The 16,389-nt window shown below is 43.2% G+C and overlaps 1 protein-coding gene across 1 annotated transcript in view; it reads left to right on the forward strand.

The window, feature by feature from the left end:
• The window catches only part of TMPRSS3 (transmembrane serine protease 3), a 232,497-nt gene that overhangs the window by 16,080 nt on the left and 200,028 nt on the right, over positions 1–16,389 (forward strand). Inside the window, exon 2 of the mRNA XM_030203809.1 lies at positions 14,886–15,027. Coding sequence (XP_030059669.1) covers positions 14,886–15,027 — 142 coding nt within the window. The remainder of the gene's footprint in view (positions 1–14,885; positions 15,028–16,389) is intronic.

A 16,389-nucleotide genomic window follows, 5' to 3' on the forward strand; every position in this document is an offset into this window, starting at 1 on the left:
TTATGCGCGGAAATGTTTTTCCTTTTTTGTTTTATTTTTTGTTATATATATATATACATTTAGTTTTATTTGTATTGTTTTAGATTACAAATGACAAAATAAAACAAATTAGCTGTGGTTTTTTAATGACAACATTGGATCCCTGACAAGGACCATAATATTCAATTAGTTTAGTTCCTGTTACAATGTTATATAGACTTGTTAATCTGACTTTTCCTTCATTTCTTTGCAAATTTCTAAGTAATAATAAAAACAAGGCTGATCAAAACACAGTTGTGCAATAGTAACACATTTTTAAATCACTTTCCAGTTAATTTACAAGAAGTTTAACTAATCTTACTGCTGATATTTAGAATTGGATCTTGAATGTTTCTCATAAATGTATGCTTTGAATAAAACAGAAAATCAACTAAGTATCCTATTATGTGATAGGGTGCAGCCATATTCAATTACCATTATCACCTTAATGGAAGCATGTAGCGGGTTTCATGTGCCTGGTCTCCATAGCCACATCACCTGATACCTGGTCCCAGGTTACATTACCTGAGCTGCTGCTATTATTCCTTGGAAGGACTGATTCAAGGACTTCCTTATAGTCAAATGGCTTTAGTAGACAGACTCGTTCTGTTGATATCTGGTTTTCCATATACATTCTTTTAATCAAGAGACAAAAAGACTAACTTGTTGACTATGGACTCTCAACAGAAGGTAAGTGAAACATATATGTGCAGGAAGCCTATTCAAAATTAAAACTAGTTAAATATTTTTCTCCATTTCTATTTACTGTTTCCTGGGACCTACTTGGGGCTCTGCTGTACCAGCAAAGGGAGTCCTAGGCAGCTGTCCTGCTGTCTTCCAAAATGGCACCCGCTAGGAAGAGAGGCACCATTTTGGATGATGGCATCGACCTGGGTGGCAGTGGAAGGTGACTGCTGCTGCCTGGGACACCCTTTGCTGCTACAGTGGGCCCCAAGTAGGTCCTGGGGAGATTAGGGCTGGGGTTCTGGGGTGGAGGGAGGCAGAATTGTTTTGATTGGGGCCAGGATTGATTTGATTAAGGGGTCCAGTTGTGTGTGGGTGTGAGGATTTGGACTACGACATGGTAAATCATTTTATTTGTGTTGGGGGGCAAAATGTAGAGGGAGGGGAGCACTATCATGACTTTCCTTTAACTACTGTGGGCCTGTACCACATTTACGTTTGGTGCCTGATAGTACATGTGCCCCTGTGCTATCTAGCACTGCATGTAATGCAGTGCCTTTGCAGTAAATGCAGGGCAGATGCTGAGAACACCCCATTTATTTACCACAAAGGCGTTGCATGTACCATGCATTCAGTTTTACACATAACACACAGTAAGTGCAAAAACGTCTCTTTAGTAAACATGCCCCTTAATCTATTAAACATAAGGTTGTAAAATAAATTGTCTGTTTCTCTGGTCTGTAGGTAGGAAAGGAATAAGGTTCCAGCAAATCCTAGAAGCTTGGAAAGCTGCTTTAGTTAACATGATTATAATATATCTAGGAAACAAATTCAGTGGCAAGCCTTGACTTAATCTCAGTTTGGAGGTTTTTTTTTTTTTAATTTTCACTTTAAAGTTCCCAAAACTCACACTTTAAGAGAACAAGAGTAACTAAATCCTTAAAAAATTATTCTTCTCAATTTAATATAAAACCATGAGATTAAATTTCACATCAATCCTTATCGATTTGCATTTTGATATGTAAGGATTACAGGAGTCAATATTCAAAGTGATTTAACCGGGAATGAGAGGTTCCAGCTGTTTAAATTACCTATGTGGGGCTATCTGGGGATATTCATTTAACCTGAAAGTGCTGCTAAATATCCCCTCGAACCACATAAGCCTATCTTTTTATCTAGGCACAACCCAAAATGAACCTGCCCAAAAGTACACCAATGCCCATAGGTGAGTGCACACTTTATAAAATACTAGTAAAAAAGGCCCGTTTCTGGAACAAATGAAACGGGCGCTAGCAAGGTTTTCCTGGGAGTGTGTATGTTTGAGAGAGAGAGCCAGAATGAATGTGCGGGTGTGTGACAGAGTGAGACTGTCTGTGTGACAGTGTGTGTGTGAGAATGAGAGTGTGTGACAGGGCCCCCTCCCTTGTTCCTAATGCCCCTCACCCCGTTCCCTCCCCTCCTTTTCCTCCTCCTTCCCACACTTTGGGTTCCTTAAGGCTTTCAAAAGTCTATGTACCCCCTTGGCCCTAACGCCCAGTATCCGGATACCCCACCACTTTCCTCCTCACCCCTCCCCCAAGATGTAATACTTTCACGTCCTTCATTTTTTTAAAAAAGTGTCCTATCTACCCTGTGTACAAATGCCCGGCATTCAGATTGTGTTCCTCTCGTAAATTTTAATTTCTTTCATTCATTCAGAACTTGCCCCCCCCCCCCCCCCCCCCCCCGAACACTTTCGGTTCCTTCAGTCTTTTAAAACTGTCCTATGTACCCTGTGTGCTAATGGCCAGAATTGAGATTGTTTTCCTGTCCCAAATTTGCATGTCTTTCAGTCATTCACAACTCCCCCCCCCCCCCCCTTCTCCAGTTTAACACTTTCGTTTCCTTCAGTCTTTTAAAACTCTCCTATCTACCCCATAGGAGCCAACTTTTCAAAATTATTGGGGGTGCTAAGCCCAATGAAAATAACCCCTCCTTGGACACATACCATGGGTTTTCTCAATATTGGGGGTGCTCAAGCACCCACAGCACCCACAGAGTCGGCTCCAATGATCTACCCTGTGTCCTAATGGCCAGCATTCAGATTGTTTTCCTTTCCCAAATGTTCATGTCTTTCAGTCGTTCAGAACTCCCCCCTCCCCCCATTTAACACTTTCGGTTCCTTCAGTCTTTTAAAACTCTCCTATCAACCCTGTGTCCTAATGGCCAGCACTCAGATTGTTTTGCTTTGCCAAATTGGCTGTCACTGATGTCACTGAGGTCAGTGCGTGCCTGCCTAGCAGACCACTTCCGGCAGGCACGGTCCCAAGCACATCCTGTTGGAGGTGAGAATTATTATATAGGAAGTATGTATAAAGGACCAAAAGTATGTGCCCACCTAGGCAGGGTGAAAGCAGGGGTGGACTGACAGTGGTTGTGGCCCCCAGGCAGTAAAGGTCATTGGGGACCCCCTGGCTACTGCCACCCCACCGCTGCACCGTCACCCCCCCTGCACACTACAGCCCCCTGCACTGCTGCAGTTGCTGCCCCTCTCCCACACACCCTGAGCAAGTGGGCCCTCCCCGGTCTTACCTTGAAGGGCCCTGGTGGTCTAGTGGCTTCTTGGGGGTCAGGAAAGAACTACACTCTTTCCTGGCCGCTATTGCTACTGTGTCTGGTGCCGCCGTGTTTGCAGAATGGCTGCTGAGACTTACAGCGGTAGTCTTGCGGGTCTCAGCAGCCATTTTAAAAACACAGCAGTGCTGGCACCACCAGGCAGAGTAGTAGCAGCAGCCAGGAAAGAGTGGGATTCTTTCCTGCCCCTGCAGAAGCCACTAGACCACCAGGGCCCTTCAAGGTAGGACAGGAGAGGGCTGTAATGTGTGGCGGTGGCGGGCAACTGGACAGAGCCTCTGGGCCCTTGAGCACTACCCAGTTGCCTGAATGGTCAGTCCACCCTTGGGTGTAAGGGTGTTCACACACATCTCTCCATCAGTGCAAACTTGTATGTGTTATGTGCACTGATGTGGCAGCTGCAGAGACATCCCCATAATGGCTGCCAGAGCCCACAAGCCAACTTTTGGAGAAGCAGACATCCATCTCTTGGCCAGGATTATGCTGGGACAGAACATTGGCTATTCTCAGTGCCTGGCCAGAGAAGGGACACAGGATGTACAAGACCTCGGAAAGGCTGGCCAGTTGTTTTAACAAGAGAGCTTCCTATCCCACAGAGGTAAGTGCCAACAGGCTGTAGGTATGGAAAAGGTAAACCAGGTCAGAAGTGCATAGTAAACAATGAGATGTCTCTGACAGTGTCTCCATGTATAAAAAGGTCTAAATGCAAGTGATATAGAGGTGGCCCATAGACAAAACATCTCCACTTACTACATTTTAAGGGGTTCAATGTTAGCTTCAGAACTTTTAGTACAGGAACAGTGCTGGGCAGACTTTTACGGTCTGTGCCCTGAGAAAGGCAGGGACAAATCAAACTCGGGTATACATATAAAGTATCACATACCATGTAAAATGAGTTTATCTTGTTGGGCAGACTGGATGGACCGTTCAGGTCTTTATCTGCCGTCATTTACTATGTTACTATGTTATGTAATAACAGGATCTCACTGGGGCTGGTGAAAGGAAACTATGAAGAAGCTATATGAAGACAAGTATCAAAGCTGTCAGTTACATTCAGAAACACATAATTCCCCTCACACAGTGGTAAAATATATGCATAAGTCTGACAGCATATGTACCTGTTAGCGGGGGGGGGGGGGGGGGGGGGGGGGAGATTGCAAGTAACCAGGAAGATATGCTGATGTCATCCATGTGTCTTGCCCATTAGCCATTACCAATGTTCCCTCTAAGGACTGAGTTGATGTGACAGATATATACACAGATGTACACGCACACACACACACATAAATACTCGCAGGGAGGTTGGAAAGAATACCATGAGCACACTCTGCATGCTTTTCCTATTTGTTTGCCTGTAGTTTATAGGTACTCTGGAATTTTACTCAGATACTGGATGTTTAGCATAGCTTAAAAGGGAACACTGCTCCCCCTGTTTGAGCACCACTCTTAAAAAAAAAAAAAAAGGACAGTAGGGGCACTTTTGAAGAACCCTTTCACTGTCTACCAGCTGCCTCCCCCAGTACTGATGGTATTATACACTGTATGCACTCCAGAGACTTAAGTACTGAAAAAATCAAAATGATGTATGGCAAATAACACAACATATTGAACAGAATAGTATTTACAGTATTCTGGACACTTATTCAGGTACTTTAACACTTGGCTCTCAGCCCTGGCTCCCCAGTCCATCATATTCCTATTGGCCATGTGAACAGTACATAAGTATTGCCACACTGGTATAGACCAAAGATCCATCAAGCCCAGCATCCTGTTTCCAACAGTGGCCAATCCAGGTCACAAATACCTGGCAAGATCCCCAAAAAGCTCAATACATTTTATGCTGCTTGTCCCAGACATAAGCAGTGGATTTTCCCCATGCCCATTTTAATAATGGTCTATAGACTTTTCCTTTAGGAAGCCGTCCAAACCTTTTAAAAACCCCGCTAAGCTAACCGCCTTTACCACATTCTCTGGCAATGAATCCCAGAGTTTAATTACACGTTGAGTGAAGAAACATTTTCTCTGATTCATTTTAAATTTACTAATTTGTAGCTTCATTGCATGCTTCCTAGGCCTAGTATTTTTGGAAAGAGTAAACAAATGATTAACTTTTACCCATTCCACTCCACTCATTATTTTGTAGACCTCTATCATATCGCCCCTCAGCCGTTTTTTCTCCAAGTCCCGTCCCCTTTATCATTTTCATCACCCTTCTCTGTACCTTTTCTAATTTCACTATAATATCTTTTTTTTTTTGAGATGTGGCGACCAAAATTGAACACAATATTCGAGATGCAGTCGCACCATGGAGCAATACAATGGCATTATAACACCCTCATTTTTGTTTTCCATTCCTTTCCTAATAATACCTAACATTCTATTTGCTTTCTTTGCCGCCGCAGCACACTGAGCAGAGGGTTTCAATGTATCATCAACGATGACACCTAGATCCCTTTCTTGGTCAGTGATTCCTAACATGGAACCTTGCATTACGTAGCTATAATTCGGGTTCCTCTTTCCCACATGCATCACTTTGCACTTGCTCACATTAAACGTCATCTGCCATTTAGACACCCAGTCTCCCAGTCTCATAAGGTCCTCTTGTAATTTCTCACAATCCTCTTGCGATTTTAACAATTTTGAATAACTTTGTGTCGTGAGCAAATTTAAATTACCTCACTAGTTACTTCCATCTCTACATCATTTATAAATATGTTAAAAAGCAGCGGTCCCAGCACAGACCCCTGGAGAACCCCACTATCTACCCTTCTCCATTGAGAATACTGACCATTTAACCCTACTCTCTGTTTTCTATCCTTTAACCAGTTTTTAATCCACAATAAGACACTACCTCCTATCCCATGACTCTCCAATTTCCTCTGGAGTCTTTCATGAGGTACTTTGTGAAACACCTTTTGAAAATCCAATGTTTTTGGTAGGTTGCAAATTGGCCACTAGGTTTCAGCTCTGCTAGCCTTTAGTTTGCTGTTGACTTAACAAACATTAGGTACAGCTAATACAAATAATACTGCTGTAATTGCCTATTGCTCATGTTTGATCTATTCTTACTGTGCACCACCTTGAGTGAATTCCTTCAAAAAGGCAGTAAATAAATCCTAATCCTATATAATAATTTGCACCTCCAACATTCCATGTCTGGCTGCCTGGGTTCGTAACATCTCCTGGCTGCCTGGGTTCGTAACATCTCCTGACATCAGCCAGCCTCCAGCGTTCCATTCCGCCTCACTGTCCCGCCCTCATGTCAAGACATAATGATGTCAGAGGGTGGAACAGTGAGAGGGAAGGGAATGCTGGAGGTGAGCTGACGTCAGGACAGATGTTATGAACGGAACGGAAGCCAGCGCCAGCCAGCCAGAGAACGTTCAGGTACAAATCAAGGGGAGGAGAGAATCGCGGGACATTGAGGGGAGGGGAGAGGAAGGGAAGGGGAGGGCAGGGCAGAGGAGAATTGATGGACATGGATGGGATGGGAGGACAGTAGAGGAGAGAGTCGCGGGACACGGATGGGAGGGCAGGGAAGAGGAGAATCGCTGGACATGGAGGGGAGGGGAGGGGAGGGAAGAATTGCTGGACATGGAGGGGAGGGCAGGGGAGAGAGAGAAAAAAAGCTTACATGACAGCCTTCCTAGGGCCCATTTCATTGTTGAGGAAACTGGCATGGTTCCACTAGTAAATACAGTACAGGGGGACATGCATCACTGTTTCTCTTTCTCTGGTGTTGCACTGTATGCAGAGTCTGGCTTCTTGGGGGTTCAGTTTACTTTTTATTTCTCTGTTTAGCTCATAGTTACTTATTCTATACTGGGTGAGAGTTTGTATTCTACATGTGTGAAAGAGACATGGAGCCCGATATTCAGACCGCAGGAGTTTGTCCGGGTAACTCCCATGGTTGACGCTGAGCCTGGACATTCAATGCTCCGCCGTTTCCATGGCAGTTGTACATCATGAAGCTGTGTGCTGATAATGTTGGAGGGGGCGGTCCTGCCTCTCTCCTTTCTCTTTTTCATTAGCTCAGAGCTTTGTGATGCACAGATCTATGGGTCACATGGCTGAGAGTGAAGGAGGAAGTGTTTCATATCTTGCAGAAGCAGCAGGAGCCATAGAAACTGTTGAAGAGTTAGACACTTTCATGAAGTTTTGAACAGCTTAGCAATAGCCGCCAGATCTCCAGTAACAAAGGAACCGGAAGTACAAAGGGAAGTCGGGACAGAATTGAAACCAAACAGGTGTTCACCTTTATAGTGCAAGTATTATTCATATTTAAATTTAAATCACTATTTGGCCAAATACGAATAACGTATTTGGCGCACTATTTGGGGTCAAATCATTTCGAACACGAATATTCGGTACCAAATCATTTTGAATACGAATATTTGGTAGAGCTCTAATTACTGCCCACCTATTGCAGACCTTGGCAAATTCTGACAAACACTGTACTGAAATTTAATCCATGTCTGTAGTATGTAGTACAGTAGGCTCTTGCAGGAAAGTTTTAACTAGCCAGGGCCTGTATTGTAGTGCTACAGTCAGGGGTCTTACCCCCCACACTCATATTCAAAATCCACTATTGTAAACAGCCTCTTTTTGTCCCAAACAGCAAACCCTCAGTAGTCATTCCTCCCTAGAAGTTGCTATTTCCCAAGAAAGTCAACAAAGGAATAGCCAGCAGATTATACCCAAGACCCCTACAGAGCCATCTTCATGTGACACGATGAGATCTGATTAAAACATTAGTCCTAATATTGACCAGAAGCCAGGCATCTTGCGCATAGGGAACACAACTAACCCTTCGGAGTTTTACCAATTCCTTCTAGAACAGGATTTGTGTATGTAGTGAGGAAATTATGTAACCAGTCCCCTGGACACCTCATGCTGCATGCAACACTGTGTAACTGAATGTCAAGCAAAGCAGGGTCTCCTCTCCTCAACAGCTGCAAGCTCACTTGAGCTTTCTTTTGTGTCCATAAGAACCTAGTCAGAAAAGTGTTTAAAGTTTTTTTATAAAGAAAAATCCACCCTCTTAACAGAATTGGATAAGACTCTCCAATTTTGAAACAACTGTCCAGTTTCCCTCAGCAATGGACCCAGGTTCAGTTTATATACCGGTAAGTTTGCTAAAGTCAAAATAAGATTACCCCCTCCCCCCATGAGTACTGTATTGAGTCCCATGGCCATTTTAATGGAAAATTGCCACCCTGTGCCATCTCCCTGTCAACATTACAAGAAATGGTTCTACATTTAGACAGTTTAACCTCAACCCCGATACTTGCCAAAGCTACTGCATGTATGCAGCACCTCTTGCAATGAGTTGAACAGAGGAATCAGCAACAAAAAGATATAATCTGCAAAAACAAAGGGGCCCTTTTACTAAGGCATGTAGGCACCTGCACGCATCTAACGCGCATCAATTTGGAACTACCGCCCGGCTACCGCATGCCCCGGGTGGTAATTCCATTTTTTACGTGCGGCCAATATGCATGGCAGAAAATGTTTTTTATTTTTTACTACATGGCGCTAACCGGGCAGTAATCGGCAGTGTACAAGTGCTGACGATTACCGCCCAGTTAACACATGAGACCTTACCACTGGCGATGAGTGGCGGTAAGGTCTCAGGCCCAAAATAGACACGCGCCAATTTTAATTTTGCCTCACATCTGTTTTCGACAAAAAAAGGCTTTTGCAGACGAGCTGAAAAATGGACCTGCAAGCATCCAATACATGCGCCTACAACAGCACAGGACACTTTTTGGCACACCTTAGTAAAAGGACCCCTAAGTATTATATTATCTGGGTGTCACCCCTGCACCCACAATCTCCCATCTCCTCACAGGTCCTGCCAAAAAGGTTCCAAAAAATAAAAGGAGAAGAAAGGCAAAATAAGTCAATCCTGTCTTGCTCCTTTCAACTATTTAAATTCCCATGATAAGACTGTTAATCAAATTGCTGCCCTTGGATCTTTTTTTTTTTTTTTACTGTGTTCACTCCTTTTCCTTTTTTTTTTTTTAAATCATTTATTGTTTATTATATTTGATATACTGTTTCCCTTGTAGTCAAACCAAAACGATTTACAATAAAATCAAGAACAATTACAAATGAACTTAAATTTATAGTATAAGAAATTCCAATAGACAGTAAAGCTCAAATACTCAGGCTGGACATTCAATAAACTGGCATTCACTTACAATCAGTCAGAGATGGACAAAACAAAAAACAAAAAAACTTGATACACGTATATCAACATCATTATAAAAACATCAGTTATTTTCTTCATGCCTTCCTTCCCTCCATTGCAGTATTTCCATACTGGTTTTATGTAACATAGTAACATAGTAGATGACGGCAGAAAAAGACCTGCACGGTCCATCCAGTCTGCCCAACAAGATAACTCATATTTGCTGCTTTTTGTGTATACCCTACTTTGATTTGTACCTGTGCTCTTCAGGGCACAGACCGTATAAGTCTGCCCAGCACTATCCTCACCTCCCAACCACCAGCCCTGCCTCCCAACCCATGTTTTTTTAAAATATCCCGCCCTTTATTTTATGACTTTTGTAAACTGCTTAGATTTTTGTTATATAGGTGATATATTAAATATATTGAACTTGAACAATATATAGTATGCAGAATCATGAAAAAAATAGGGCTGTAAATCTTTCAATTCAATCAAATGATTTCTTGGCATCACTATTGATTGCAAGGGTAGGAACTGTCCCCACATCGCATAACTCCATAGCTAATATTTCCCATATATTGTGGACTGAATATTGAACTTTCACAAATACCACATGGTCGTCTTTTACTACCTCTAGAATGTGCACTGCTAATTTGTCTGCCAATATCATTGTAAATAATTTCAGACTTACATTCAAAAGGCAAATGGGATGAAAAGCTTCTGAGAGTTTTGCCTCCTTTCCAGATTTAGGAAGAACAGTTATCAATGTATGATAAACTTCTCATAGGAAATCCCCCCTGTACTATCACTTGCAAGTAGTAACATTCTGTAAAATGTTTCTTTATATAATGTCAAGAACAAATACAGAAAAGTTACAGTTAGTATATACTTTGTATTTTATATCTCAACCCCTTGAACAACACATATTCATATATACTTTTTATCTCTCCCAGCATTTCTTACACCACCGCCCCGATATCCCCTCTACTTCCCACCCCGGGCAATGAAAGTGATGCTTCCAGCCTATAATACAAAAAAAGAAGGCTAATAATTTCCAGCAAGCCCACGTCCATCTTTCCACTCAATACAGGTCAAAAAGAGTCCCCAGTACTACTTATTCAATGTTGCACTTCTTGCTTGGGGTGACAGAAGATTCTTAGAATGGTTCCCATACATCTTGGAATGCTCTCCATTCCCCAGGTTGTATGTCATCCATCCCAATCATTTTCATTTTCATAGTCATAAACTACATTAGTTGGCTTCACCAATGAGAGATTGATGATGCCTCTGAATCAATCCAGTTTGTTAGTGTACAATAGGGAATAAACACACTTGATCACTCCTCGCAAGGCTCACAAACTCCCTATCTGCTGATAAAGAAAACTGACCACAGAAGTCCATAAAGTAGAATGGTTTATTTAGCACAGCAAGATAAATGAAATAATAATCAGCAGTAATATCTTAATAACAGTTTCTAAGAAATCCTATTACTAATGCTGATGTCTAACAAAGATAAGCACAGTGGGCCTGATATTCAAAGTGATTTAAATGACCAGGAGAGGCTCAGGGCTGTTTAAATATGCAGTGGCACTTAACTGGACTGTGCCGCTGATTGTTGCCTCTTAACAGCTAACCCCTAACTGGTGAGGTTAGGGGCAGGCCGAGGGTGGGGTATGGGCGGAGCAGTTACCTAGCTGGTCGGCGACAATTTTCAGCCAGCTAGGAACCCACATAAAGTTAGGACAGAAAAAGACTGCCCTAATTTTAAGTGGTGAAGATAATCAGGCAGTGGTCTGAATATTGACAAGTGCCCGGTTACTTTCCGGGTAGTGGCTCCAGCTACCCTCCTGTCCCAATTCCTCTCCCATCTCCTCAGAATGAAAAGAATCTTCTCCCATCCCGATCCCCCTTCCATCTCTCAGAATAAAAAGAATCCCTCTGTCCCGACTCCCCCTTTCTACTCACCCCCTGACAATACAGTAGATAGGCCTGGGCCACTCCACCCAAGCCTACCTTGAAGAATATTTGGTGGTCCAGTGGTACATGGGCAGGAGCGATACCCACTTGCTTCTGCCCATGTCCAAGGCTGCTGCAAATAACCTCTAGTGGCAACCTTGCAATACTTCAAGTATTGTGAATACTTCAGGTACTGCAGTACTTGAAGTACCACAAGGCTGCTGCTAGAGGTCATCATGGCAACCATTTTGCAGTGACCTTAGACATCAGCAGGAGCAAATGAGTATTGCTCCATATACAACTGGACCAAAAGGGATTCTTCAAGGTAAGCCCTGGGTGAGGGGCATATCTGCTGTATCTTTGGGGGTAATTGGGGGGGGGGGGGGGAGGAGGTGGAATTGGGACAGGGAGGATTCTTTTCAAGAAGGGAGGATGGGAGGGGATTCATTTTATTCAAGTGGGGTGAGGGGTGGGAGGGGGATTGGGATGGAGTATGATTTTTTTTTAATTCTGGGGGTAGGGTAGGGTGTGGTGTGAGGGGATCAAGACAGGAGCATCAGGATTTGGGTAAAAAAATGTTATGTGGGTCCCGGCCGACATTCAGCTGGGACCCACATAAGTGTTTTATGCAGGTCCTGGCTGAATGTCAGCCGGGACCTGCATAAGCTTCAGCAGCCAGGCCACTGTGAATCAGGCCCAGATATTAAATGCCGCACTGTTCCCTGTAACCTGAGTAGGAGACCTCCACCTATAGTCTTGCCTGTGGGGGGTGCTGTCTCACTATGACATTTTTAATAGTGAAGGACAAGCAAGCTCCAGGGAACCTGCCTGACCCTAGCGACGGAAGACACAATATTGAAGCAGCACCCCCCACTGGCAGCAATGCAGTTGGAAGACTTCCGCTGAGCTTAGAGGGAACAATAAGTACATAAGTAATGCCACACTGGGAAAAGACCAAGGGTCCATCGAGCCTAGCATCCTATCCATGACAGCGGCCAATCCAGGCCAAGGGCACCTGGCAAGCTTCCCAAATGTAAAAACATTCTATATATGTTATTCCTGGAATTGTGGATTTTTCCCAAGTCTATTTAGTAACGGTTTATGGACTTGTCCTTTAGGAAACCGTCTAACCCCTTTTTAAACTCTGCCAAGCTAACCGCCTTCACCATGTTCTCCAGCAACGAATTCCAGAGTTTAATTACACGTTGGGTGAAGAAAAACTTTCTCCGATTTGTTTTAAATTTACTACACTGTAGTTTCATTGCATGCCCCCTAGTCTTAGTATTTTTGGAAAGTGTGAACAGACGCTTCACATCCACCTGTTCCACTCCACTCATTATTTTATATACCTCTATCATGTCTCCAACAAGAAAGAAGATTGTCTATCTCTGTATGGTTCCAACTCTGAGCTTCACTGTACCTCCCTCTGACTCCAATACCTCAACCTTGCAGAGTGTTTGTCAGGCTTTCTCCCTCCTCAGAACAGTCCAACTCACCTTTATGCCCACTGCTTTTTATACTGTGGACCTAAGTACTGCCCCTAGACATCCAGATTGTTCTCCAGTCCTTGGACTCATGGGAATTGTAGCTCCTAGTGACTGTATTTCCTTCCTCTTTGTATTAAATCCCCTAGCCTTCTTTTTTGCAACACCCTCTTCATGCTATGATAGGTATATACCCTATCACACTAGACTAATATTAAAATAAAGTGTTTTTGAAACATGCAATATTTATAATCTCTGCCATAGTCGTCACGGTTGTAGCCGTGCCCTTATGTTCAGACCTACTGTTTCACTGTATCTAGCTCTGTGACCTCTCCAGTCTGCCCTTTTCTCTATTATTGTTCTTCCTGTAAGCCAAGCCTTGCTTTGATGTCCTTGAAGCCAAGCCTTACTTTGGTCTTCCTGCTTCTGCTTCATTTCCTACTTGTGACATCATCAGCCTACTCTTTTATGAGGACCCAGGGAGCTTTCCTACATTGCCTTTGCAAGGGGTCTCTTAATTTGCCTCTGTATAGGTCATATCCCTGCTTGGCTTTGTTCCTGAGTCTTGCTCCTGAAGGTCTGTTCTGTGTTTCCCTGAGTCTTGTGTTTCAATGCTTTGTTTTGTTTCTGTGAGTTTGCTTTTGAACCTTGATCCTGAAGGCCTGGTTCTAGAGCCACACCCTGCCCTTGGTGTCTGTATCTGTTTGACTTCCCTTGGCTTCTGCTTTTAGTATACCCTGCTTTTGACTCTTGCTATAATTAAGCTCCGTGTTTAAGCCCATCTCAGTGTTTAGCCAAGCTCTGTTCCTGTTTTCTGTTTTCCCTGTTCTGTTTCCTGTGTGTGTAGTTCTTGTCTGTTAATTCTGAGAGTCTGTAGAAGCCAACATTGTCCCTAATTACCTCACTGCTATGCAGGTGTGTCTGCTGCCTCTCAATCTGCCTGGCCTTTCCCTTTCCAGCTGTGGATACTGGTAAGCACATTGCTTCTTTGTTTGTTTGTCTTCCCTTAGTCTGCTTAATCCTTTGCCTGATATGTTTGCTTCCTGGCTCTTGAGCTCTGTTTGTGCCAAGTTCTGTTCCTGTTGTGTGTTTGAGCCAGGTTCTGCTCCTGCTCTATGTTTGAGCTAGTTCTGTCCCACTTCCCTGCTAAGCCAAGTCCCTTTCAGTAGCCTGTTCCAGCCAAGCCAAGCCCATTCCAGAATCCGGTTCCAGTCAAGCCAGGCCTGTTTGAGAATCCTGAATCCTGTTTGAGAATCCTGAATCCTGTTCCAGCCAAGCCTGTTTGAGAATCCAGAATCCTGTTTGAGAATCCTGAATCCTGTTCCAGCCAAGCCTGTTTGAGATTCCTATTCGAGAATCCTGAATCCTGTTCCTGCCTTGTGTATTGTCTTGCTTCTGTTATTCTGTTGCCTAGCTCCTGCCCTGTCTTGCCTGACTAGTTGTGCTTTGTTTTGTCTCTTTCTGTCTAGTCCTGTCCGGATCCAGTTTTTGCCTTGTCCTTGTCTTGCCCTTTTCAGTTTTAATCTACTTCCGTGTGTTGCCTTGTCTTGCATTTCTGGGTCCCAGTCCCAGTTTTAATCCAGTTCCGAGTCTTGCCTTGTGCTGTCTGGGTTCCAGTTCTGGCCCCTTTGCCTTCTTTTTCTTGCCTTGTCTGGTTCTGGTACTTGTTTTGTCCATTGTGTTTCGTTACCTCTGTCCTGCCTTGTTGAGTCTGTTAGTTTACCTTAGTCCAGTCTGTTCTGATTCCTGCCTGTGCCAGCCCCGGTGATTTGTCTGCCAAAGTTCTGGCTTTGGTCCAAGGGCTCACCATTCCTGCCAGTTGTGACAACAGTATATGTGCCTTGGTGGAAGACTGAATGTACTTGCCATGAAATAACAGTGCCTATGCAGAAGCACTGTGTGCTCATTTCATTCTGGGATTTTCTTTGATACTGCAGGCACCAGAAGAGAACCATACTACAGCAAATTTAGAAATAGTGTCTATAACAGAGGAAAATTTACCAGAAGTAGAGGTTCCAGTCTCCTACTTAAGATTCTTCTTATCACAGACCAAAGTCAAACAAGGAGAAGGTGGAAATGGTAAGGATTTTGTCCTTTATGTTTTAGTGATTATTTTATCATAGAGCCATGACACTGGAGGCAGCTGCATTATCCAAAATAAATAACTGTATTAAATACAAAATATAAAATGGATTTATTGCAAGGTGCTAAAATGTGAAATTATGCATATTTTATAAAGGCTGTTATGATTCTCATAGGCTCAAAATCAAGTAACCACAATTATTTCTAACGGACAACTATAAAAATTGTATGTTGGCAGGGTGAGCAGTGGCTGTTATTAGGGGACATCCTTGAAAAAGTGTTTCAGCGAAACATGTGCCATGTCGTAGTAAAAAGTGCCCCTGAGCCGACAATGATTTGAAGTTCACTCTAAAAAGATGAATATTGAGTAGTCAAAGACTTAAAAGTTTTAAAACAAAAAAGTTTAGGAAGGAGGTAGGTTTTGAACCGATGAAGATATGAGTATGCAAATCACTGTGCAAAACTTGAATAACACAGTGTTATACTACTGAGGTTCATAAATTAGTATGTCTAAAAGTGAGAGTTTAGATCTGGACATCCAGGATTTGTGGAAGATTACATGGCACCTGTTTGATTTATATCGGTTAAGTCTAGGGCTGTGTTTGCGGTTGTCATAATTATTCAGTTATTTAAAAAAACACTCAGACCTCCAAATTCTATACATGGTGTGCAAAACTGCATGCTATTCTGATATGTGCGCACAACTAAATTGGCTAATGAGCCAATTAGCACCAATAATTGGAAGCTAACAATCAATTATTGGCGTTGATTGTCAACAATTTGGATTTGTACACCCATTTTGCCAAGCACTATTCTATAAAGATATGTGTGCAAATCTTTTAGCATATAATGTAAAAGGAGGCATGGCCATGGAAGGGGCATGGGTAGGTCAGGGGTGTTCACTAAAGATGCACATAGTGTTACTGAATACCGGTGTTGGGTCTGTGAGTGCCTTCTGGAAACTGTGAGACCACTGGGAGTGTGACTGCAGTAACCTAGAAATAATTGGGGATAATTTGAGAGTGGAAGACTCTCCCAGAGGCAGTTGTGACCCAGTTGGTGGGAAGAGGGTGCTACTGTAGTGCACAAGCAGCAGGTGCAGGCATACCTGAGCTGTACTGGGGATAGACCCTCTAAGTGGCCACAGGGTAGCCCCAGGCAGGTGGCTAGGTGTTTCATGACATATACATATTGTTCTTCTAATGTTCTTCCCTGTAACAAGATTATACAGGGAGGCTCAGGGCATAGGCACTATGAGACAGTGTCTTTCCAGAGTTATCTGCAGAGCATCCACTCTGGTCCCATGCCAAGCAAAATACCATTTCTTTGTCTTCCAAAAGTTCTGAGCATACCTCCGTC

Source organism: Microcaecilia unicolor, chromosome 5 (genome assembly GCF_901765095.1).
Source record: "Microcaecilia unicolor chromosome 5, aMicUni1.1, whole genome shotgun sequence".
In the NCBI taxonomy this organism is placed as follows: Eukaryota; Metazoa; Chordata; class Amphibia; order Gymnophiona; family Siphonopidae; genus Microcaecilia; species Microcaecilia unicolor.